General features: G+C 36.2%; 1 protein-coding gene across 5 annotated transcripts in view; it reads left to right on the top strand.

Annotated features, from left to right (window-relative positions):
* Positions 1–104: 104 nt before the first annotated feature.
* The window catches only part of YTHDF3 (YTH N6-methyladenosine RNA binding protein F3), a 33,767-nt gene continuing 8,157 nt past the window's right edge, over positions 105–25,714 (top strand). The window contains exons 1-5 of one of the 5 annotated variants that reach the window (XM_057531743.1): positions 105–448; positions 963–987; positions 4,291–4,436; positions 6,738–6,823; positions 15,344–16,924. In XM_057531743.1, the coding sequence (XP_057387726.1) occupies positions 4,379–4,436; positions 6,738–6,823; positions 15,344–16,924 (1,725 nt within the window). In that variant the 5' untranslated portion in view covers positions 105–448; positions 963–987; positions 4,291–4,378. Of the gene's footprint in view, positions 449–962; positions 988–2,360; positions 2,429–4,290; positions 4,437–6,737; positions 6,824–12,509; positions 12,921–15,343; positions 16,925–25,714 lie in introns of those variants that run through there. The other 4 variants (XM_057531748.1, XM_057531746.1, XM_057531744.1 and 1 more) reach the window with 4 other exon arrangements.

The following is a 25,714-nucleotide window of genomic DNA, read 5'->3' as shown; positions in this document are numbered from 1 at the left end:
GCGCCGAGGGGTCAGCCGCTCAGGCCCGTCTCAGATCACGTGAGGGCGCGGAGGCGGAGCTAAGGCCTGTGGCGGGAGGGTGGGGGAGGAAGAGCGAGGTGAGCGCGGACGTCAGAGTGGAGAGCGGAAGGTCAGGGAGGCTCAGAGCGGAAGTGAGACTAGGGAGCCTGTCCGCCATTGTGGACCCGAGAAGCGGAGAGCGAGAGGGGAGGAGAGCGTGCAAGCGGAAGAGACGGGCCCCTTCCACCGACTCCCGAGCGCGAGGCCCTCTTTCTGGCTTCTTAGCGAGCGGCGGCGGCGGCTGGAAGAGTCTCTCGGCCGAGGGCGGCAGCCAACTGCTGTGAGTGCACGGGGAGAGGCCCAGGCGGCGGCGGCGGCGGCGGCGGCGGCGGTAGCAGCAGCAGCTCTCGGGTTGCGGTGAAGAATGTCAGCCACTAGCGTGGATCAGGTGAGGGAGCAGAGGCCGCAGGCTCGGCGAAGGCCCGAGCCCCGGAGCTCCACCCTCGCGTGGGGCTCCGGCTCCTCCCCGTCGCCGCCGCCGCCGGGCCCGTAACGGTGCCCCGGGCACGACTGGCTGCGGTCCCGCCGCCCGAGCCGGGGCGTGCGCCCGGGCCGCGGAGCCTGCGGTCCAGGCGGGCGGCCGCGGGGGCCGCGGAGGGTGGAGGCAGGACTGCGCTACGGGGCCTTCGGACGCGTCCTGAGGGCGGCAGAAGTGGGGCTGACCCCGGGCGAGCGCTGGGAGACGGCTTCCGAGTGGCGGGTCGGAGGGCGAAGCCCCGGCACGGGTGGGCGGTCGGTGGCGATGGAGGATGTGGTGGGTTTCACTCCTACGCGGATTGTTTAAAATAACTTGTCTCGGATAACGTCTCTGATTAACACGCTTTTCCTCTCTTCCTTTTTTTTTCTTTTTTTTTTTTTTTTAAATTTTTCCTTATTACCACATCTTTCATCTTGCTACACAGAGACCTAAAGGGCAAGGAAATAAAGGTGAGTTCGGATATTTTTTTACCTTTATTTCTCATTGTTGGTTTGATGTTACTTTTAAACTAGGTGGAGGCCTTTTTGGTTTTGATATTTTGTTTTTGTTTTGTTTTGTTTTTGTTTTTTTGAAATGTAGGATTAGAGAAACAGTTCGTCTCGGCTAAGGCAGCCAAATGCTGTCCGAAAGTTTGGTAGGTCCTTGCTTAGAAGCCACTTTTACAGAAACCAAAGTGATGCGAGAAACAGTTTTTATTAGCTTGCATTTCACTTAAGGAGGTATTGTTATGAATGTAGTGACATTTCTTTAATTTTACAGCCTGTATTATGTGACTTCTGCCACAGATGCTCCCAATGTGTGTAGATAAGTGGACATTTTCTTCCTGTCTGGTTTACGTGGGAACTCGCGGCCCACATAGAATTGTGTGTCCCAGTAGTGGCAAGTGTACCGTTAGTCACTGGTTCTGTTGAAGTCGGTCACATTGAGGCAGTAGCCAGTTAGAGATGAAAACGGAACAGAGCATGCCATCTTGCTCTGTAGTCTTGCAAGGTTTGACTCAATATGGTACTTTAGAAAGGACTGGGAAGGAAATAATTTGTGAGGTTCTTGCCAGGATTCTATGATTTACTCTTTAGCTAAAAGAAAAAAAAAAGTACTGCTGAAAGTCAAGCATTTAAAAAAAAATTAGTGTGGTTTGTGTTTATTAATATGGAATCATACAGTCAGCTGAAACATGACATTAATCATGTGACATTAGTAAGGGCAGAACAATAACTGCTTTCTTGGGACGGTGCCAATTAAATAACATTACAGTGAACTATGTATTTATTACATTTTGTAATGGGGCTTGAACTTAGACTAAATAGAATTATGCTTCCTGTTTCTTATTTCTGTAGTGAAGTATTACCTACAAAACAAGAGCTACAGTAGCCTTTTAGATGTGAAGTTTAATGTCTTTTATTGGTGCTCCTTATGTTCTTAGGGTTTTTATTAGCTATTGCACATTTGAAAGGAATGGGTTCTGTATGCACAGCTTAATTTTCTTTTGAGTTGTAGTACAATTTTTTTGCGAATTTTTACATATTAGTTATATGGCACTGTATTAGGTAACAAATTCATTGCTTTATTTTGATTAAAGATGTATATGAACAACAATTTTAAATTTTAGAATTTAATTTTAATATTAGAATTATCTTCTGTGGTGTAAGCACAAAGCTCAGAATTTGATATTGTTGATTTATTTTAAGTGAGTTTTAAACAATTTATTTGTAAATCTAAAAAGAATGATCCATTAATTTCTTTTTTTGTTAGTCTGCCCATTAGGAAGTATATATATGTGCAATCTGGTCATTATTGCCTAGCATAAATTATTTTATCCTAGATCTTTGGGGAGGTGGCACTTTGCAAGGCTATTTGAAATGCTAAGTGTTTTGTGTTACCTGCTTTAAGGTAAGTGCAAGTTCTATGAAGTACTTAACTTGTTTGACAAAACAAAATAGCATCTACAGCATTGTAAGCCATTACTGTATTACTGTAAGTTTGATTTATGACAGTTATTTCACTTAGGTATATCCTCATGACAGCTTTGATATCAGAGAGATAAATTTTCTATAAACAAAATTGTGTATCAACTACAAATAAATATTTATTGGTTAGTAAAATTTTTTTAATCCATTTGTATCACCTCTGTTAGATGTATTTAGACACACATACAAAGTATTTATTTGGATAGTTGTTTATTCCAAGAAATTTTTCTTACTTTCCCCCTTACTCTTCAGTTCATAATTTCATCCATGGATAGAACAATGTACTAGGATTCCTAGGAGACCTGTGTTCTCATACTGCTGACTTGCCAAGTGAGCTTGAACACATTGCACCTTTGGTCAGAATTTCCCTCTCTCTGTAAAATATAAGTAACAATTCTAGCCATAAATCCTATTGTATGCTACCAGGGTTGTTGTAGTTAAAATAGTCCATTGCTCTAGTAGCCATGATAATTGCTGCCTCACCTCATCTATTTATTGTTAAGGTGCAGGAAGACTATTGCCTAAGACCTGACAGGAGGGAGAAATTCTGTTGGCCTAAAAGTATTGGTAATCATTTAAGCTGCTTTAAATTGGTAGATACTACAAGTGTACTAATACACATACACATTACTTGTATTTTTATGCCTCTGAGAATTACAAGGAAAAGGCAGCAGCTCCAGTGAACTGATACAGGTAGCTATATGTGTGTTTAAGAAAAACTACTCTGCCTTAGTTGACTTGGTTTTCAAGCTAGTAAAATTGTTTTATAAATTTTCTGTTTACTTTTATGAAGCAGAAAGCAAAGTTATTTTTCTTGAACTACAGTCCCAGTGTTCTAAGAATATGAGTATTAAACTTGAATTCAGAACTTACCAACCTTATGAAAAATGCATGTCCCTGAGGAATTATCAGAATTCTGAAAGCATAATCCTTTTTAGTTGACTTAATATGATTTCAGGGACTGTGTATTTCCTTTCTTAATAGTCTTCAGTTGACAGCATTAGCCCAACACCTGGCTTCAGTGTCTTTGATTTTCTACTAAGTATTTTTCTGTATGTCCTTAAATGCACTAAAGGAGCAAAAATTTAAAAGGAATTCTATATCAATCTCTTTGTAAGGCAAAAATGCTTTTGTAGTATAAGTAATACTTCTAGGTTTACTTGTTTATAAGTTTGAATTCTTTTTAATAGATTGTCCCTATGTTAAATATTAGAACTCTTTTATCCTTGGCCAGGGTAGTACTGAAGGACAGTAGAAATTTAAGGATAGTTATGTACCTGTTGGCCCATAATTTAAAACTGACTTCATATCACTTTTATTTATTTAACAAGTGGAATTTTTGCTTGCTGGAATAAAAGTGTACCATTCCTTTCCCTGCAGGCACCACAGATAAAAGTGTCAGATCCCCTGCTTCTAGTAGCCTCAGGCCTTGCTGCCTGCTTCCTCCTATTCCTTAAGTTTATAAATAGGCAAATATATGGAAAGGAATTTATCTTTTCCCTCCTCTCCTCACCTGCCCCTCCCAACAGAGGGACATAGTCATTGTTTGGTACTGCAATTTAAAAGAATTAGGCTGAATTTGGCTATCTTTTAGTGTTTCAGAAAAGTCGTGGAAAATGCCTTGTATTTTGGCAATATCTTTTGTATCCTCTCCCCACCCTACCCCTAACCCCTCGGGAAATGACTGCAAAGCACTTTATTGTTATTTTAGGCCTCATTTTATTAATCCTCAAAACATTCCTATAAGGAGATAGAGGGTATATGGTATTGTCGCTGTTTTTGTAGGTGGGAAAACATGATGCACAGATCTGTTGACTTTCCTAACTTGATGTAGTCAGGACCAGAGCAAAGAATCACCTGGCTCCTAAGGCCCATGTTCTATCTTGATTTGACTCTGCTTCATAGAGCAGAGGAAACAGGCGAAGAATCATGTAAGTCATCTGTTCTTTTTTCCCTGAAGAACTTGTACAGACTATGGGACTAGCTTGGATTTCATTACTATTTAATGGCTTTCAGTCTCCAAGACATTAGATTGTCATTAAGTAATGTTCAAAACCTGAAGTCTTTAAGACAATTGAATTTCTTTAAGAAAGGTATGCTTCTGAAACTCTAAGGCTAGCTTCTTATTCAGATTCTAATTTGATGCAAATTGCTTATCAGTATGCGTGAAATACTTAAAACAAAATAAAACATTTTTTCCTTAGATTGACATAGTCCTTGAATAATCTTTTAGGACTTAGACATTTTAATGCATCATTATAAATGACTATAGACTGTATTTACTTAGTGTATGAGAATATTTTCTTAGTCTCAGCCTCTTAGAATTAGAAGAAAAGATAGAACAGAGAAGATGAGTAAGAAGAGCAGTATAATATATATTTGGATAAATTTTAAGGAGGTACTTTTTTACTGTTTTAGCAGTGTGGACTAAATTTCTGGTAATCTAATGAATACAAGAGATAATAGTTGTAATTTTGAAATGGGTAGCTGTTTCAGATACTGTCAAATACGTATGTAACAGTGACAAATATGTACCAGTCCAGGCGCGTAGTGAAGAATTCTTTTTCAGGAGGTAATAGACCAGGCATAACTATTTTTGAATAGAGGAGTGGTAAAGGAGAACAGATATGTTAGAATCTCTTGGGCTGAAATGATTAGCCCACCTGATATAACCTAAGGTACCCTCCGCTTTAATTTTGTTTCTAGTGGCTGTTGCATATTTAAATTCTGGGGAGCACATTTAGCTCAACTCTGGCATTGATGCATTCCTTATCAAATGCAGTTAAGCCACCTCAGTGGAGCCAGGATCACGGTGACCTTGAGGTTTCTCTTGTAGTCTCTGAGGGGCAGTGTAGAATCATGAGAGGTGTACTTTGAAGGCTTCACAGAGTAGTATTTTTTTGAGCGATCATTGCTACTCAGGGGGTGGCAAAGAACTAAGGGGTTTTACCTGTCTTTGCTCCCATGACTCTGTCAACTTGTATATTTCATTTAGGTCTCTGAACTCATTGGAATAATTAGGGAAAATAAAGATGTTATGATATTATAGAAGAACACACAACGTAAATCCATTGCTCCTAACCTTAATTTATAATATTTTATATTTAAGTATTGTATTTAAAAATGCTGTATTTTTAAGCAATAAATCTTCAGGTATTGAGGGGCTTTATTTTGTTTCCAAGAGATTAGTCGATTAGTCATAAGCTTGTTTATGTGGTCCTAAAGTAATTTTTAGTCCTGTTTGGATCTTGTAATATTTTATGTGATAATAATATCCAAGATTATTAAATACTGTCATTGAATACTCAGATGAGATGAGGTAGGTACTATTAATAACCTCCTTGAATAGAGAAGTAGTCAGAGTTAGACAGGCTAAGTTACTAACTAGAGATCACCCAGCTTCTCCGTGTTGGACTTGGGATTCAAACCCAGGATCTTTTTACCTTGAGTCTGTGCTCAAAAGCACTGAGACAGTGTCCAGAACAACAGCTTTATATAGAGCATTTATGGAAGTGATCTCTGAACAAATATGGCATTATAAATCACTCTGACTGGTTTTCTCGTATGTTGCAAGAGTAATCATGGTTATCTTTAGTGTCTTAGTTTTATTTATACTTTCTTGTGAAAGTCTTCATTGTTTTTTGTTTAGAGTAAAGGCCCTTTTTATTTAGATTTTTTTATGATAATATTTATTTATTGTGATATTGCTTCAAGTGAATTTTAGCCACTTTCTTTAACTGGAGACATTTAAGATATTTATTTTAATGTCGGTTACCAAACAAGGTTATTTATTTACCTTTATTGGACTGAGTAGTAAAGTGATTTAACAAAGGTAGAGAACATTCAGAAATCTATCTTGTCAACAACACTGCTTAAAGTGGTTATTTTAGATTCAAATACAGCATTAGCAAACCCTTCCAACATTTTAATTTAACTGCTTACCACAGTGTTGAAATTGGGATATTTACGTTATGTTTTTAGTAATGAGAAGTGTATATATACTTTGTATTTATGTAATCTTGGGCTTATATATACAAGATTTGTAAGTTTTTGGTGGCACATAAATATTTGTATCCAAAATTAAGTTAATTCTAAAGGGGGTTTTTAAATGAAAAGAACAAAGAACCCAGGATAAGTTTCCGATTTGATTTGGAAAATATTGAAAATATTAGGTTATTTTGTGAGTTTCATAAAGATAATTACAATACATCTAATACAAACATATTTTTTAGTTTCAGTACAAAACGGTTCGATTCATCAAAAAGATGCTGTAAATGATGATGATTTTGAGCCATACTTGAGTAGCCAGACAAATCAGGTAAGTGTGACAGTCACATATTTAGGAAATTAAACTTACATTAGTATTAATTGATTTTTTAAAGTAGGTATTTTAGTTGAATGAGGCGAACCCTAACATGAATTAACCCAGCGTGCCTACATAATAGTGAACAGCAGCTGCAGGCTTTTGGCACAAGAGAGTTCTTTGGAAATTGGAGATGGCTGGAACTAGATTATGAAATACAGAGATAGGAAGATGAACGTTTGTATATATTGTGGTTAGATTTTTTTTTTTGACTGTTGAATTTAATCTTTTAATGCTGCTGCCATATCTTCATAGCTAAAGCAGATTATAAGGTTTAATTAGCTAGAAGTTTGTGGGAGAGGACTAGTTTGTGCCTGAAATTTTTGGTTAGTATAATTAAAGTTATGCTATAACCTGGTATGTAACCTGGTAGCATAAGAAATAGAATTAAAGATATTATAAACACACTTGCTTATATATTGTAGGCATGGAGAATTTCATCAAATCAAATAACTGGTTGCTTTTGAGGTTCTTCTGTGTTTGAATTTTTCACAGATAATCTTGTGATTTTGTATATAGGAATAATTTAGATTAAACATTGGCAAAAAAGAATGGTATTTCTTAGTCTCTGTATACCAATTCTGCATCTCTTTCTGTTTGTTAATAAAAATGTCACTACTAGAAGTAAATTTAAAAAAAAAAACCTTTCATTATTAACCAATTTCTTTAGAGAGAACATTCTGGAATGAAACTGCTTTGTTGTTTTGCTTATAAAAAGACATATGAAAAATGTACCTTGAAATCTTAACCTAGTTTTTTTTAACTTATAAAAGAATAAGGAACCAAATATTGTTACAGAACTTTGCAGTTGCAGAGAAAATGTGAAAAAAAAGTAGCTTCCAATTTGTGGAATGTACAGTTATTTTTAGGACTTTGGAGAGCCATGGTTATGTTCAACCTGATCTACATGTATTTCTCTTTAACCACCCCCTTCTATCTGTTGATCTACATCCCTAGCGTATGTTGGGAGGGAATAAATAAATAAGAAAGACTAAAAATGGGTGATAAAAGTCTATGAAAGTTTGGCTACTTTAAAAAAAATGAAAAAGTTCATTTCATTCTTATGTAATCTACCTTTATGATCTCAATAACAAATTTACTTTCCACCTGAAGGTTGTGAAAGAATGTATCACTGGAAAATAGGGCAAGATCATTTGTTGTGAAGTGTAGTGCAAGTTTTGAAAGAAATATATTCTGTTCTATTTGGTCCCATACAGTAATCTCAGTTAACATCCCTATGGTAGTGTTTCCAACTTTTTTGAGAAATTCTGATATAATGAGGTATAGTAGATATTCTCCTAAAAAGATCTCCATGATCAGATAAGTTTGGGAAATTTATTTGGTTTACATAATTGTTTTTTTGCTACTTGATTTTATACTTTTTGTATTTTAATGTAAAATGAATTTCTAAGACAAGGGTATGGTATGAATATTCTCTGACTGACTTGTTCAAACTCTATTTTCAAGAAATTTTAATGGATTATAAATGTTTGAGAATTGCTACCTGTAAGAATCTTCTCGTTTTATTTGGTAACAGATGTTTCATAATTTATTTGTCACAGGGGCTTAGAAGATTGGTTTTTTGGCATTCCACAGAGATGCTTCAGGTCTGCCTAGGGGAGACCGGGGGAGGGTAACCTGGATCCTACCCGTGCAGCAGCCAGAGCTGTGCTTTGCTTTTCATGTGTTTTATATGTTGGAATTCTGCATAAGATTTCACATAAAGTGTTGGAAAGTCATTATTTTTTAAGACTATAAGGGCATTTACCATAGTGAACCCAGTTTTTAAATTGAATCATAGACGTTTCTTTATGTTGGGGCAAAAACATCTATAAAAGGTTTGTTTTAATGTGATGTTTAAATGGAAGGTCTTATACTTTGTATTAATTAAATCACTTACTGATGTTAGAATCAATGTAATGTGCTCTTTAAAGAGAAGTCTTAAAGTTTAATACCAGTACGGGTATATTTTACCTCCCTCTCCTTGCCAGTGCTGATGAATAGGATTTCAGCAATTATCTTTCTGTAATAACTAAAAATAATTGTCTAACCAGGATACATATTTATTTACCTTTTAAAGAATACTAACACTAGAATATTGAAAACTGGGTTTATTGGAGAGCAGAATTGAAAATTATCTGAAATCTTAAAGGTAAGCTGTACAGAATTTAAATTTATCGTAGTTACTTAGCTAAAATAGAAAAGTTTTTACAAATTGACCTTTTAAAGTCGATTAGTGAAAAGTGGATTTATTGATGAAATATCTAACGTGATTATTTTCAGATGTAAAGTTATGCAAGTATTTATTGTTTCTTGTACTGACCTAGCTGAAATAATTGGTTAATTAAAAATTTTTTCAACTGAATATACAGTGTGTTTTTAAAATTAAATCCCTTCATCTGATTTTAATATTATAAATAATAAAAATGATATTCTTTAGTCTAGAAAAGTTTTTAATGTTTGTTTTATATGCTTAGATCTAAATCAAATCAAACCCAGGGATGCTTTAAAAACAGGTTGTTGGCCTTGTACTTCTGTGGCAGCATATTGTATTTTCTCATGCTCAATTTCTCAGGGAATAATTTTCATAGTAATTTTAAAAGTAAATGTATGTCCTTCAGGACTTAAAATTCTCTATAGTTCCTCGGAATAATCTGATGATTAAGTTGATTAAAAATTCAGGTTTAATTGGTACTGTTAAAGATGCTGTGTAATTTGTGCATATAAATTTGAAGAATAAATTGAAAAAATGAAGTTTGAATTGGTCTGCTTGTGTATATGGGGAAATAAATTCCTAGCCATGCTTATCAGAGAAGAGGTATAGAGAACTAAGACAGTAACAGATTTTTTCTGTCCTTGTTATTACTGCCCTTAGGTAAGGTTTTCATTATCTCTGCTGTTGGAATGATTTCCTAACTGGTAATTCCATATTGCCACTCAGCAGTCCTCTTAAAGTCCAAGTCTGTTGCCGTCGTCATGTTAAAGACTTATCAAAGCTTCACCACAGTGGATATATTCATTATAAAAATGGCTCCACTTCCCCCCCTGCCTCATCTTTGGTCAACTTTATCCATGTAACTTATTTAGGGAATAGGACTTATTTTCTGAAAATATAAGTATTTTCTGAATATTTTCTTTCATGATCTCAAGCTTTCCATTTATATGTATGATGTACCACACACAGACTCTCACGTCTGTCACTTCATGAAGTCTTCTGATTTTCCAGTTACTTGCCCCCTCCTCTTTATACTAGAGCTTTTGTTTTGCTTTGTTCTTATTTCTGTAACAATACCTATCAAATTGCAGGGTAAATATGTCTTCCCTACTAGACCTGTGAAGTGCTCCAGGTCAGAGAGCATGTTCTTTATCTTATTTTCTCCATGTTCTTTATCTTATTTTCTAGGTTATCCAATGTACTCAAGGATTCTAGGTTGATTCTAGGTTGACTGGCACTGTATCTGGCATGTAGTAGGCATTCATTAAGTATTCATTGAATAAGTAGATTAGGTTAACTGCTAGAATTAGGGAATGAAGAAGTATGGTTGATGAAATATTCAGATTAATTGAGTATAATGTATGATACATTTTTTCTTATGACATCTATGTGATTAAATATGCATGTATTTTACTTTTTGAGAAGTACAGTAATATTTTTAAAATAATAGAAGAAAATGTACATAAACATTAAAAGTATACTAAACTTCACTTAACTTTTTGTTAATCTAGTAGTTAGTTCTGGGGTTTGAAGTACCTCAGGTTCTTAATGGAAAACAGTTTCTGTTTTTCTATGCAGACGTGCTGTTTTTGGTGAATAATACCTCAACCATTTATTATTGAACTTCTACGACATTGTACGATGTTCTATCTTGGAAGTTTGGATATTTATGAAGTAAAAATAGGTATTAAGTTACTATAACTGAAAGACTCAGTTATAATTGAGTTGTATTAAAGTGTCCTCAGGTCAGAACAGTAATCATGAATTTTTTCTTAGTGTTGTTCAAGTTTTCTTTGAGATAATAGAAAAACAATTGACCTGACTCACAAGGCTAAGAAATGATAATTACAAATGATTTTGAAATTCAAAGGAAGAAGTTTTCATCTTTTCTGTATTTTAGTTTTCAAATTAAAACAAGATTAACTCCTATACTTCAGTATAGCACTTTGCAGTTAACTACATTTTTAAAGATATGTAATTGATTAGAGCAGCAGGTATTTTCCCATTTTACCGACGAAGAAACAGGGTTAGAGAAATTAAATGATCTGATGATCACTGACATAGAAACTGCAAAAGTAGGGAATAACGACTGTTGATTGAATATTTATTGTGTCCTAGGTACATTATCTTTATTTCTTTTTAATATTTGAGAAAACTCAGAGTTTTAAGTAACTTGATATTGGCTTCACACAGCTGATAAGTACTGGGTTGGGATTAGAATTTAGTTACCTCGTGGCTTCACATCCACCTTCAGGTTGCGTTTCTAAGTTTATGCTCTAGGTAAAGGGTTTGTGGATCTGTTACTTTACAAGTATGTTTAATTATATCCATTGATTATTATATCATTTTTTATGTGTACATATTGTTATTTTCCCCTTTTCAGTTAGTTTTTTGAGTAAGAAGGATATGCCAAGCATTTCATATCACTTTGTTAAAGGTTATATATCTTTAAACAACAAAGTAAAATTTCACTGTTACTGACCAATTTCAGAATTATGAATAAACTATTTTAAAGTGATTATTTGGACATAAACTGTTAAATTGATTGTACGTCGTTGCACCAGGTTTGAAGTAAAAGGTGAAAGAAAGTTTTGAGTTTCTGTTTTCCATCATCAGTAGGTGGAAATTTTGTTCCCCTTCATTCCACTTAGCTAGCAATTAAAAATTTATCTGACATTTAGCAAAACATTTAAAAATATTTCCAATTATAATCGAAGCTCTGCTAATACAAAATGTGTTGACCATATCTTACTTTTAAACTTTAGTAGTTTCCTACAACTTTGTTCTTACTAGAACCCAAACCAAAACCCTTGCCTTTTGGAAGGAGACTGCTTAAGTTACTTTCGTAAAGCTGAGGAAAAAACATCTCATTCAGCTAAAACTACTGAAAGAATTAGGAAATAAATAGCATTGTTTGATAAACTGAAGAAAGCAGGCCATTTATCCAATGTACTCAAGGATTCTAGGCTGGTAGCATGGAAGCACTGTGGACAGCTCTGTAGTCAGGCAGGGACAGCAGTGCGTCTCTGCTCATTAGCTTGAGCTGACTGTTTGACAAGGCCCTTGTGATTGATGGAGCACATTTTAAAGTAATTTAAACTTACCGTTTTGACAGAATCAGTAGTTTAGGGGGTGAAGTAGTAAAACCCATGATTTAAAAAAAATTGAAAAGATATTTAATAAAAGGCCCCACAGCAAAAGGGTGTGGACCTGGTCCAGCCCCAGAAGTGGCAGAATTGGTGAAAATTTGTTACCCATTTAATAATATAGCTGGGGGGGGGGGGCTTTTTTTTTTTTTAATAGGAATCAGTATATATTAGATAATCTATTAAAACCGGGTTGACAGACCCAGGGACCAAAACCTGTTTTCTTTGAGGAAACCCTTGAGCTAGCAGCTTTTTAAAGGGTTGTTAAAAGAAGATGAATATGTGACTGCAACTGGATACCGTATTTGGCTTGCAGAGCTTAAAATATTTGCTCTTTGGCTCTTCAGTTTGCTGATCCCTGAATCATGTGATGGATATAGACAAATTAGGAACCTGATGTGTAACTGTTGTGCAAAATTCAGCATTTGTGAGGGTGAAGTAAGAATATTCAACATAAGTTACGAGTGTGATTTTGCAAACACTTTATCATGACGAATGAACTTAAAAATTTTCCGCCTTGTCTGTTTTTCCACTCCCACATCCAGGTAAAGACTTACTAAGTCCAGATTTCAACGCCAACATTCTAAATTAAAACTTTGAAACTGAAACTGATTACCTCCATATTCAACTCAGCTTCCTTATTCTTCCCTCATGTGGAATATATTCACTTCCCTGTGCAATGTCTTTAACTGTAGGTTTTCTTTTAGAATGAATATTTTATATCAGTATTTTTCACAATGTACGCATTCAGTAAGTGTTTGGTTAAAAAAGTAATAAAGGGAAACCTTAATAACTTCAAAAAAATTTAAAAATTAAAGAAATCTTGATTATGTATGTTCATTAATATTGGCTAAATGGGCTTTCTCACAGTGACTTCAGTATGAAGTACTATGAATACTTTTACTTTCAATAAATAATTTGGTGATTGAATTATAAACACAGGTGTGTGTATATATATCCATGGCTACTGAAGCTTACTCATTATTCATTTCTTCAAGAATTTTTTTTTTTTTCTTTGAAAACCACTGTTGGTGACTTTGAGCTTCCCTCAGGCTTCATTTCCTTCATACTAATATTGTGAGCATTCTTTGAATATATTTTCAAATATGGTTAATAATTATCCAATATAGTTAAAGAATATGTTCAACTAAATTAGTAAATGGTTGACACATATATTTCCAGTTTTGGATACAGTGGAATATACTTAATATCAAATGTGTTTAAAGTCATTTTTTTTCTTTAAATAATGCTGACACAGTTGTTTTTTGTTTTTAAGTTCAAGTTTTACTGAAAACACTCAGTAAATCTATGTCTAATTATTAACTTAAATGCAGTCTTTATTTGATTCTCTTGTCATTTTCATTTAATTATATCAGTCATTTCAAAAGGCAAAATATGAAACTAGCTTTCTTATGTACAGTGGACAGTTTTAATAGTTGTAAGGTATGTTACAAGTAACTTAATAGTAATAGTAAAGCATTTTAGTTTTCAATAATAGGCCTTTAAAAAATAAAATGAATTCCAGGTAGTATCTGTGATGTAATTGTCACATATTTATATTGATATACTTTCTTGAGTGGGAAAGCAGTGGCAGAATAACCCCAAGAGAGTGACAGCCAAAAAAACCAGAATGGGTTTGCTCCATTTTGCACTTTGCTCCATTGCATTCTCCACTTTGCTCCAGGGAACTTAGAATGTCTATGTAAATAAAGTGAATAATCAGCCTTCAAAATGGTATTGACCCTTGGGAGGGGAATACAAATTGTCTTGACTAGATATCAGCTTAGTTTTTTCATCTTGCTTAATTTTACAAATTCTGAAGCTCTGTCCAAGGCTTTAAAAATCACACCTAAATCATAGAGTGAAAATCTATTACAATTGTCCTTTGGTGTCCCTAGGGGATTGGTTTCAGGACCCCCGCTGATACCAAAATCCACAGATGCTCAAGTCCTGTATATAAAATGGTGTAGTATTTGCATATAACATATGCACATCCACCTGTATACTTCAGATCACCTTTAGATTACTTATAATACCAAATACAATGTAAGTGCTATGTAAGTAGTTGCCCGTGTGGCATATTCAAGTTTTGCTTTTTGGAACTATATGGAGAATTCTTTCTTCCTGAATATTTTCGCTCCATGGTTGGTTGAATCCATGGATGCAGAACCTGTGGATTGGAGGGCCGTCTGTATCAGACATATTTTTGGCATAAGAAACCTACTTTCAAAAGAAATCCGTAGAATATTTTATTTTTTACATTGGCTAGTAACAAATTTGAGTTTTTTTCTTTAATAAGCTTTGATTTTTGGCAAATCACTAAATGGATGATTAATTTTATTCAAAATAAAGGCCAATTTAATTATAGTAATTCTGGGAAAAATGATAGGAACTTACTATTTCTAAATTAAAATTCTGATCAGGAAGGTGATAAATTTGTTATGTAAAATTTAGAAAATAGGCACCTGTAACCAACCATTAAGAAACCATTAGGATTTTGTTTTCTTTTTCAAAGCAAGCAAGGCAAAACAGAACAAACAAATATGGATCATGCTCTAAGTATAATCTTGAATCTTTTTTTGTTTTTCCTCTCAGAGTGTGAACATTTCTCTATTCTAGTTTTTCTTTATGAAAGTACAAAATGTAATTGCTGAACTGGATTCCATCATACAGATATACTGTAATTCCTCTATTATTTGGCATAGTTTCCATGTTTGTTTAATCCTTGCACATAAATTTTTTGTTCATCAGTTGCTAAAAATAAAGCTAACAATCAGTGTTTCTGCAAACTTTATATATCAGCTTTTTGTAGAAATTAGAGTATTTTTAAATCGTGCGCAGAGGATCTGGCTCTTAAACAAAAATAATCCCCACCCTATCCCCCCACCCACCTTCCCCGCAAAAAAATACCCTGTAATTTCATTACAGATAAAATAAAAAGAGTCATCAGTAAAGTTTTTCCTTGACAAAACTGGATTTGAAATTTTAACTTTGTTTATCTGGAACAGGTGCATCTGTTTTCCATTTATTTAAAACTATCTGATCTTAATCTTTCAGATGTCTCTCTCCCCGCTAATCTGATTTCGCTCCTGACTGTGATCTTTTGTTTTCCAGAATAACAGCTATCCACCAATGTCAGATCCATACATGCCTAGTTACTATGCTCCGTCCATTGGATTTCCATACTCTCTTGGGGAAGCAGCATGGTCCACAGCTGGAGACCAACCTATGCCATATCTGACAACCTATGGACAAATGAGTAATGGAGAACATCATTATATACCAGATGGTGTGTTTAGTCAACCTGGGGCATTAGGAAATACCCCTCCATTTCTTGGTCAACATGGATTTAACTTTTTTCCTGGTAATGCTGATTTCTCTACATGGGGGACAAGTGGATCTCAGGGACAATCCACACAGAGCTCTGCTTACAGTAGCAGTTACGGCTATCCACCGAGTTCTCTTGGTAGAGCTATTACTGATGGACCGGCTGGGTTTGGCAGTGATACCTTAAGTAAGGTGCCTGGCATTAGCAGTATTGAGCAAGGCATGACCGGACTGAAAATTGGTGGTGACCTGACAGCCGCAGTGACAAAAACTGTAGGAACAGCTTTGAGCAGCAGTGGTATGACTAGCATTGCCGCCAATAGTGTGCCCCCCGTTAGCAGCGCGGCGCCTAAGCCAACCTCCTGGGCTGCCATTGCCAGAAAGCCTGCCAAACCTCAACCGAAACTCAAACCCAAGGGCAGCGTGGGGATTGGGGGCTCCGCCGTGCCACCACCTCCTATAAAACACAACATGAACATTGGAACTTGGGATGAGAAGGGGTCAGTGGTAAAGGCTCCAGCAGCCCAGCCAGTTCTGCCTCCTCAGACTCTAGTGCAGCAGCCTCAGCCGTTAATTCAGCCGCCTCCGTTGGTGCAAGGCCAGCTGCCCCCGCCGCCGCCGCCGCCGCCGCAGCCGGGAGCGCAGCCGCAGGCCCAGCCTCACCAAGCGCAGCCGCAGCCGCTGCAGAATCGCTGGCTGGCTCCTCGGAACAGGGGGGCGGGCTTCCACCAGAACAGTGGCGGGGGAGGTGAGAACTTTGGATTAGGCGTTGTTGCTGCCAGTGCTTCGCCCGCCAGCGTAGAAGTGCATCCAGTGCTGGAAAAGCTAAAGGCCATAAACAACTACAATCCCAAAGACTTTGACTGGAACCTGAAGAACGGACGGGTGTTTATAATTAAAAGCTACTCTGAGGATGACATACACCGTTCCATTAAGTACTCTATCTGGTGTAGTACTGAGCACGGTAACAAGCGTTTGGATGCCGCGTACCGTTCCCTGAATGGGAAGGGCCCGCTCTATTTGCTCTTCAGCGTGAATGGCAGTGGACATTTTTGCGGCGTGGCCGAGATGAAGTCTGTTGTGGACTACAACGCGTATGCCGGTGTCTGGTCTCAGGACAAGTGGAAGGGCAAATTTGAAGTTAAGTGGATCTTTGTCAAAGATGTTCCCAATAACCAGTTACGGCACATTCGCTTAGAAAATAATGACAACAAGCCAGTTACCAATTCAAGGGACACCCAAGAGGTACCCCTAGAAAAAGCTAAGCAAGTGCTCAAAATAATTGCTACTTTCAAGCACACCACCTCAATCTTTGATGACTTTGCACATTATGAAAAGCGTCAAGAAGAGGAGGAAGCCATGCGTAGGGTAAGAGTACACTGAGTTTTGTGTGTAGGGTCTTTTTATTGGGGTGGTGTGTATGGATGGACATCTTTAATGCCTTTTAATATTATATTCTGAGTTTAAGAACTTTACTCTGAAGGCAACCAGCCACTTAGCTTAAGAAACAGAACTCTGCAGAGCCCCCGTGAAGGCCTCGGATGCCTTTCCAAAGGTAACCCTTACTCTGAATTTGCTTCCTGCCTATTCATACTCCTCAGGTGATAAGGGTCTTTATGCTTTATCAGAGCCCTGAGTTCTGCATTTGTAATTAAGCAGACTTAAGAACTGGCTAGGGATTCTAGTCGCTAATCTTAAACTTTAATTTTACGGGAAAATGTATTTGGAGTTTGAGACAAACAGCTTTTAAATAAATGTTTGAGTACTACACATTTTGTATTTATGATAAATAGATATTTTCCCCCAAGATTCCTGAAGCCTGTTCATAACTTGTACACTTAAAGCACTTGTACAAAATATAGTAAGGATTTGACTTTATAGGAAGGCAGCTTAGAATTGAGAAGTGGACTTAAGCTCGGCAGAATTTGATTTCCAATTCTGTTATTTGCCCACTGTGAGACTCTAAGGGAGATGTATCCTGAAGTTACACACTGTTTATACTTGCGTCAGGTTGGCCGGGATTTGATCACAGAGCCCATAGAGCAGGACAGGCTGAGGAATATTTTCTGTTCCAAGCTACAGAAGTAAATTGCAGAGTTCTATTTTTAGGAGGGAAAGAGAATGGATGGAATAGGCAACTAGCAGATTTTTCCATAGACAATACATTTAAATTTCAAATGAAGCAGGGCTTAAGTTAGAATCTTCTCCAGTAAATTATGTTGGTTACTATGGAAAGCTTCTATGTAGAAATTAAGATAAAGCACGAACTTCAACTTTATCTGTATGTACAACATCAGTGATTCGTTTCTGTGTGTGTGAGCCTGAGTATCCTGTGGCTTTTTAGTCTGTACAGAAGAGGGAACTGTTTCAAATAACAATCCTCACCGCTGAATAATGTTGAAATAATGATCCTACCAAACCTTATGGCATATAAATATCAATTAGGGTGCTCTCCCTGAAAATGCAGCTTCTTGAGACCCACTCAGGGAAAATCTGATATATTTGATAAGGGACCTGGTAGTGTTACAGGCACCTCAGGTGATTCTGGTGCTAGTGATTGCTGCACTGAGTTGTTAGAAACTTTGCTTTGGAATAATACGTATGACTCTTAAAGGCCCTGCTCAACCTTTCCAGTGAATTGCTGAATATAATTGAGTTTTCTCCAGGTTAAATGTGGGAAGTGAGGGGAAAAGGAGGATCAAGAGTAGCTTCTGAGTTTTTGAAGCTCAGCAGTTGAGTAGATTGTCCCACTGTAAGAGCCTTTACAAATAGTGAATCAGGAGAAATGATTCAACTTTTCTTTTCTCCCATCACCCAGAACAGGTCACCTTGTACGTCTTTCCACACTTCTCCTCTACCCAGTCTGAAAATTTATCTTAGTTTTATTTTTTTTTATTATATAATTGTCTCAGGAATTATTTATGTTTTGTAATCATATATACAACGATTTAAACTTTATATTTTTAAACTTAAAAATTTTACATTTAAATTGTTTCATGGCTTACTGCCAGTGTTTTTATAATGTGTCTGAACCCACCTTTGACATTTTAATTTGGAGCCTAGCTTGTTTTATTACCATCTTTTTTTTTTTTTTTAGGAAGAGTAATTTGGCGTAATATATTTATTAAGCGCTTCTAAATCCTGAAAATGCCTTTCTTTGGCCATGATATGTGAACAACAGTTTTATTGGATATAGAAATCTTGGGTCACAGTCTTTTCATTCAGGCTTTGTTTTATAGTTTTCTATTTATAGTCTATTATTTATAGTTTTATATTATGGAGAAGTCTGGGGCCAGCCTAAATTTTCTTTCTTTGGAAATAACTATTTCTGTCTGTGTGCACAAAATTTATTCTTGCTATGTGAACATGTATATGGAATGTGCACAGTATGGGTCTCTTATAATTTTCCTTATTCTTTCATCTGTAGGCCAAGTTTGTTTTTTTTTCTTTTTCCTAGTAATGTCAAAATATATATTGAATCTTTGTCCTTGAATGCCATTGGTTCTTATCTTCATTATTTTTCTTTGCGTTTTGAGAGTTTCTCAAAATTGAATGTCCATGTCATTGATTTGATTTACTTTGTGTTGGTTCAGTGATTTGTGAGGTTTTGTATTTTTCAATGACAGCGTTAGTTTGCTTACATTACCACATCCAGTTCTCCCTTCACAACTGTTGTTTTCTTACCTGAATCCCTTGTTCCAGAGTCCACTTTGATTTTTTTTTTTCCCCCTCTTGGCCATTCTCATCTTGATTTTATTGAGCACAAAGATGAGTGTTGAAAGCTTATTTCTGCTTCCTGTAATTATCATTTTTAAATTCCTTCCTCTTACATATCTTCTTTAATTTCTTTTTTTTTTAAATTAACATACAGTAAAATTGTAAATTACCTTTTGCTGCCTCTTTTCTAGTCAAGTGCTCCCCTCCACTAGTAAGTAATTCACTGATCTGTTCTCTCTCTCTATAAGGCATTTTCCATAATTTCACATGAATGAAATTACAGTGTGTAATCTTTTAACACTGGCATCTTGTACTCAGCACAATGTCTTTGCAGTTTATGTTGCTTTGCGTATCAGTTCTTTGTTCCTTTTAATTCTGTCTTTCCATTGTATGGATTTACCAGTTTGTTAACCATTCATTCTTTGAAGGACATCTGGTTGCTTTCAGATTTGAAGAATGTAAATAAAGCTCCTATAAATATTTGTGTATATATCCTTAAAAAAATTTTTTTTTAAATCATACAGTGAAAGTTACTTTTTTGGGCTGTACAGTTCTGTGAATTGTAACACATTTGTAGATTTGTGTAACCACCACTATCAAGGTACAGTATTCCCCCCAAACTATCTTTTCTTTCCCCTTTGTATTTTATCTTTCCCCAGTGTCTATCTGAACTCATTATAGTTTTGTTAGTATCCTTTTTTTGTGAACAAATATTTTAAGACTCTTTGCTTTTCTTTTTTTTTTCTGTCATCATTAAACCAGGCAGAGAATCATCCGGATCAGGTATTTGCCCCCAGATAGGTTTGTTTTTGTGTGTGTGCTTTAATGCTTGGTGTTAGTTGCATAGTCTCTTTCCATGGCAAATGTGGAGAAGGGAGAGCCATGATGTATGTTGACTTTACCAGTTAAGTGATTCATCAGCTTGTGAAGAGTGAGAAGGGAGAGCCAGTGCAATGGACATGCTAGTAGGTGAAATTTGACTTTCCTTTGAGTTTGAAACCATCATGTCAGGAAACCTTTTCCCCTGCTTATTAACTGTTTGGCATTTGGGATATCATGTGTTCTTGCTGTTTTCTTTCTGGAGCTGTTAACTCCTTGTCCAGGCAGAAATTGTAGATATTCATTTGTAGATTTCCTGTTAGGTGCGCTTGTGTTTGCACTTTGGCTTTCCAGCAAAACTACTTTCAAATACTCTTGGCACCCCAGTGATGAAGGATGTGCCCCCGTCTGTTCTAGGCCCCCCTTGGCTCCATCAGAAAGGGTAAATAAGTGCTGTTTGCTAGGGTTTCCTTCACTGGTTATGCCGTTTTTCTGTTTTAAGTAAAAGGAGTTGCAAGTCATTATTTATGTTCTCTTTTAATGTGACCCCATCTGTCTTGTATTCAGCTGAAATTCCTCAAAGCTTCCGATATGTCGAGGTCACATTTTCCCAGGTGCACATCCTTCAGAGACCTTGGGTAAAGTAGGGGTTCTTAAGCAAGACAAAAAATGGCACTACTTATAAAAGAAAAGATTGATAAAAATTTGCCTAGATTAAAATCTGTTCATCAAAAGATGCTTTAAAGAAAGTAAAAAGACATGTTAGGAACTGGGAGGAATTTGAACATAACTGACCGAAGACAGTTGTCAAGAATATTTAAAGAACTCCTATGAATCAGTTTAAGAAAAAAATAATCCACTACAAAAATGGGCAAAAGATATGGATAATCCTTTCATGAGAGAGGAAATAAATATGGGTAATAAGTGTAAAAAGATATTCAGTCTTAATAATTCAGGAAATGCAGATCAAGACTATAATGAGAAAATATTTTATATCCACTCATTTGGCAAAATTAAGAAATTTGATAATAGCAAGTATTGGAGAGACTGTATAACAACAAAACGTCTTATACAGTTGCAGGTGGGAGCATTGAATTGATATAGCCATGTGGGTGGGTAGTTCTGCATTTTCTTACAAAGCTGAACGTTTCAGTACCTTGTAATTCAGCAGTTGTTCTCCAGGATATATATCTATACCGAAGAGAAACTTCGCGCATACCCCAGAATACATATAAGAATGTTCTTAGGAGCACAGTTGATACTACTAAATAACAGGGAACAACTCAAATGCAATCAGCAGGAAAAATGCTTGCTTTATGTTTTTTTTGAGCAATTCAAGAGTACGTTTCATACGTCCATGGCTCTTTACCCCAAAAAAGTATCGTATATATTTCCTAAGAATAAGGATATTCTCTCATGTAACCGTGATATTCTGTCAGTTGGTCCAGAGTGTCCTTTAAGCCTTTTTTTTTTTTTTTAATCTTTTTTTGTAGTATAAGATCCAGGCTAAGATTAGAATAACCAAAACAGTTTTGAATAAGAACTATTTTAGAAGGCTTATACTAACCTGACTTCAAATCTTTGCCTTCCCCAAGTGTGGAAAAATTTTTTCGTATACTTTTTAATAGAAGTTTTATAGTTTAAAATTTTACATTTAGTTTTGTGGTTACTGTAGCTTTCTTTCATTTCCCTTCTTACTGTGTTCATTTTTTTCTTTAAGTTCTTCAGCCTATTTGTGATAGCAGAAAAGAAGTTTAAAAAAAATGAATTCCATCTTGTCACTGCTGGGTCTTTTTTATTGACTGTCTTCTTGCCCCTTTTCTGGTTATTTTAGCAGAGAGGAATTCCCCAGCTTGCTTTGCCAGTACAGCAGCCTATGGAGGAGCTGACCAGACATATCCTGTCTGGTCATATAAAACATGGAAAGTCAGGCTCTCTATCTTAGAGTGAGGGGTAGTCGTGAAACTTAAAACTGCAGGAAAAATCCATGCCAGTTATTGCAGTGTTTGTATAGTTCTTCATTCTTAGATTTGAACACATAATTTTGATATATTTGATTAAACTCAAGCTTGATGAAAAAACCGAGACAAATCCTCTAAAAGAAATAGGTATTTCAGAGAGCAGAAGATAATTTATACAACAAAATTTGATTTGTTAGGATTCACATGTAAAAAGAAAAGAAAACCAGAAAATGTTCTTGGAAATGAGAAACAGGATTGTCAACAGTTTTTTAAAATGTTTCTTTTTAAGCAAGTGGATTAATAAAATGTTAATGTTTTAGATCCAGTTAATCATCTGGAATTTCAAATCAGAAATTTCCAAATGTGGAATAATAGAGATGAAAAACATAAGGCGTGAAAGATGTGGTGGAGAGGAGGTCCACTATGTCTAAAGGAGTCTTTAAAAAGAGGACAGGAAGAAACAGTTGGACTAACTGGAAGAACGACTAAAGAAAAATTTCCAGAGCCAAAAGATACATGTTTTCAGAATGATGGGCTCACTGAGTAACCAGCAGGATTATTTAAAATTGTAAAAGATAAAAAAGATAAGATAAAGAGACAAGCTTTCCAAGCAAAACACCTGTAAGTAAGCTACAAAGGAAGGAGAGTCTGTCATCTACAACTCTGGACACATATATAAAATCATATTTTGTAGTATAGGGGAATGGGCATAGAATTATGTTCTTAAAGATGAGTGTCGAATTATATCTGTGAGGGAGGAGTGCAAAATAAAGATTTCAGGTGTACAAGAGCTTAGCTACATATCCTTCATGAGAAACTTGAAGAGGTATTTCAGCAGAATGAAAAAGGAATTCAAGAAGGATAACACGTGGTAGCTGGTTATACTAGAACAATCAGTAGGGACTCCGTATGCATTTTGAGTCAGAAGGTTCTCATTGTATACAGTGGACCTCAGGCTGTAAGCCTCCGTCTGTTAAATGGCATTGTGGTCTTAGACAAACGACGTGAGCCCTCGGTTGGGAAGCACTGACCTTGGAGATGCTCTATGAGAGCAGGACTTGCTTTGTTCTTTGCTGAATCCTTAGCACCTAATGCTTGGCGCAGAGTGGGCAAAGTCATAAGGACAGTCACCAGAACTAAAGATAGAGTGAGTTCTGTTGTAGGGAGGGGGAAGAGGAGAATATAACGTTCACTGTGATAAATTGCTCATCATATACAATGGCAATTGATAGTGTCTGAATTGACAAGTCAAGAAATGTATATATTAGTATGCCACTTAAAGTTTTCAGTGGTAACCTATCAGAGGAAGTTAAAATAGAAAAGACTAGAGGAGGATAGGGGAGCTTTACTTTTTTACTTTAACTTGCAATTGTATGTATTACTTCTAACGATAAAGCTAGTTTGATTGGAAAATAAAACAAAAAACTGCTAATGTCTTGAGTATATTATGTCCAGTATAAATTCGAGTAGTCTGCATAGCCATAGAGTCTACTTTTGACTATTTAGATAACCTTTTACTGAAATTTTACCTTTGTTGTACTGAATGTGCGTCATTTAGCTTCTACTGTATTCTTTCATTCTTAAAAATCCTTATTGATCAGTAAACAGTCTGAGGTGAGATTTTTAGTTTGATAGCTTTTTAAATTCCATATAGGAACAATTAGTGTTTTCAGGTACCTGCAACTTTGAGATGAACTTCTAAAATATGGCATTCACCTAAGTCCCTTAGAAAGAGATGAAGCCCTACGGCTTATGCAGAAACAAGCAAGGCATAATTGTAATAAAATCCGTATTAAATAGTTTTAATTTCCAGAACCGTCTGTGTATTTTAGTCATTTATGCTATTTTGTGTCGTTGAGCGTTTCCAAAGAGTAAAGTTTAGTCCCTGATAGAATTTTTTTCACAATTGGAATTATTTTGATTCTGAGACGAGATGATGTTTAGGTCTGTCTCAAAGTAATCAAGTTTGTGCTAATATACAAGAAATTACTTCAGTTGTAGTTATTTTAGTAGTAGTTACTGTAGTTAGCAGTAAGCATTTTCCTGACAGTTCTATACTTCTTTTTTCTCAAGTGGAACATTTAGTTGAATGCTTTCCCATTAATCAGATTGCAGTTCTTAGGATCAAGAATGGTTGAAGTCTCTATCTGATGACCCTTCGGTAAACTCTTCTATGATTGTAGTTGTCTGTTTGTGAGTTGATTATGATGAACAGAAGCAAATGCAGTGTATAAAATCTTTTCCTTTCATCTTCACTGTAAAATTTAAAGAATATATCTCTGGAAAACAGTTTGTAGCCCAGGATGTATCACACTTGACAGAATAAGTTTATATTACGTATTTAAGTGAGTAATTCTATGATAAGACATTGAGTGATATTTGAATAATCAAGATGATTCTGTTTTTATTATAGTAATACTCTGTTCTGAGTTTAGTAAATAATTCTTTATAAGCCAGAATTGGGAAAAGAGGTACTTTAATTAGCATTTTATAACATTGATTTTTTTTCCCCCTCAGATTTATCTTGGCACCCCATAGGAGAGTTAATAGTGGCTATGTTAAGTTCCAATGCTGATAAAGAAATTTATGAGTTTTTAGGAGATGGATTATTGGGTTAATCATAGATCTTTGGGAGAGATTTGTTTCACATCGATTATGGTGTGAACAGTCATCCTTAAATTGAATGGTATTTCAGTTATTTATTTTTCTTTAGCAACAAATGCATGATTACAGTCAGCCCTGCATATCCATAGATATGAACCTGCAGATACGGAACCCATGGTTACAGAGGGCCAGCTGTAAGGGCCTTGAGCATCCTCGGATTTTGATATCCACGGGGGTCCTGGAACCAGTTCCCTGCAGGATATATACTATGTATATATATGTGTGTGTATATATATGTAGTATATAGATATGAGTGTATATATATATACCTAGGATGTAAAAAAGCTACAAGTGGACAGTTCCACTTTTGAACAACAATCTGGAGTATAATAATTTTATTACTTTCATTTTATCGTAGAGTCCAAAATCTCACTCCAAAATACGGTTGCATATTGATTCCTTCGCTTGGCTTTAAGAACTTGTTACTAGGTTCCAGAGAAGTCGTGACATCCCGCTCCTCCCACCCCCCACTGAGAATTGTAGCATATATCTTGTGTTCTAGTCAACCTTTATCACCATATATTTAGAGCCTGTGTGTTCTTTTCTTAACTGTTCCCTTATTCATTCAACAGATAAATATTAAAGGTTACCAGTAAGCCACTTAAGATAAATAGCTCTTCTTCTTTTTAAAATTTATTTATTTTATTTATTTTTGGCTGTGTTGGGTCTTCGTTGCTGCGTGCGGGCTTTCTCTAGTTGTGGCGAGCGGGGGCTACTCTTCGTTGCGGTGTGTGGGTTTCTTTTGTTGTGGAGCACGGGCTCTAGGCGTGCGGGCTTCAGTAGTTGTGGCGCAAGGCCTCAGTAGTTGTGTTTCGCGGCTCTAGAGCTCAGGTTCAGTAGTTGTGGCGCACGGGCTTAGTTGCTCCGTGCCACGTGGGAATCTTCCCGGACCAGGGCTCGAACCCATGTCCCCTGCATTGGCAGGCGGATTCTTAACTGCTGCACCACCAGGGAAGCCCCAATAACCCATTCTTTGTAGAACTCAGAGATCTTGGAG

The sequence above is a fragment of the Balaenoptera acutorostrata genome, chromosome 17 (genome assembly GCF_949987535.1).
Source record: "Balaenoptera acutorostrata chromosome 17, mBalAcu1.1, whole genome shotgun sequence".
Classification (NCBI taxonomy): Eukaryota; Metazoa; Chordata; class Mammalia; order Artiodactyla; family Balaenopteridae; genus Balaenoptera; species Balaenoptera acutorostrata.
This window is presented reverse-complemented; position numbering and strand designations above follow the sequence as displayed.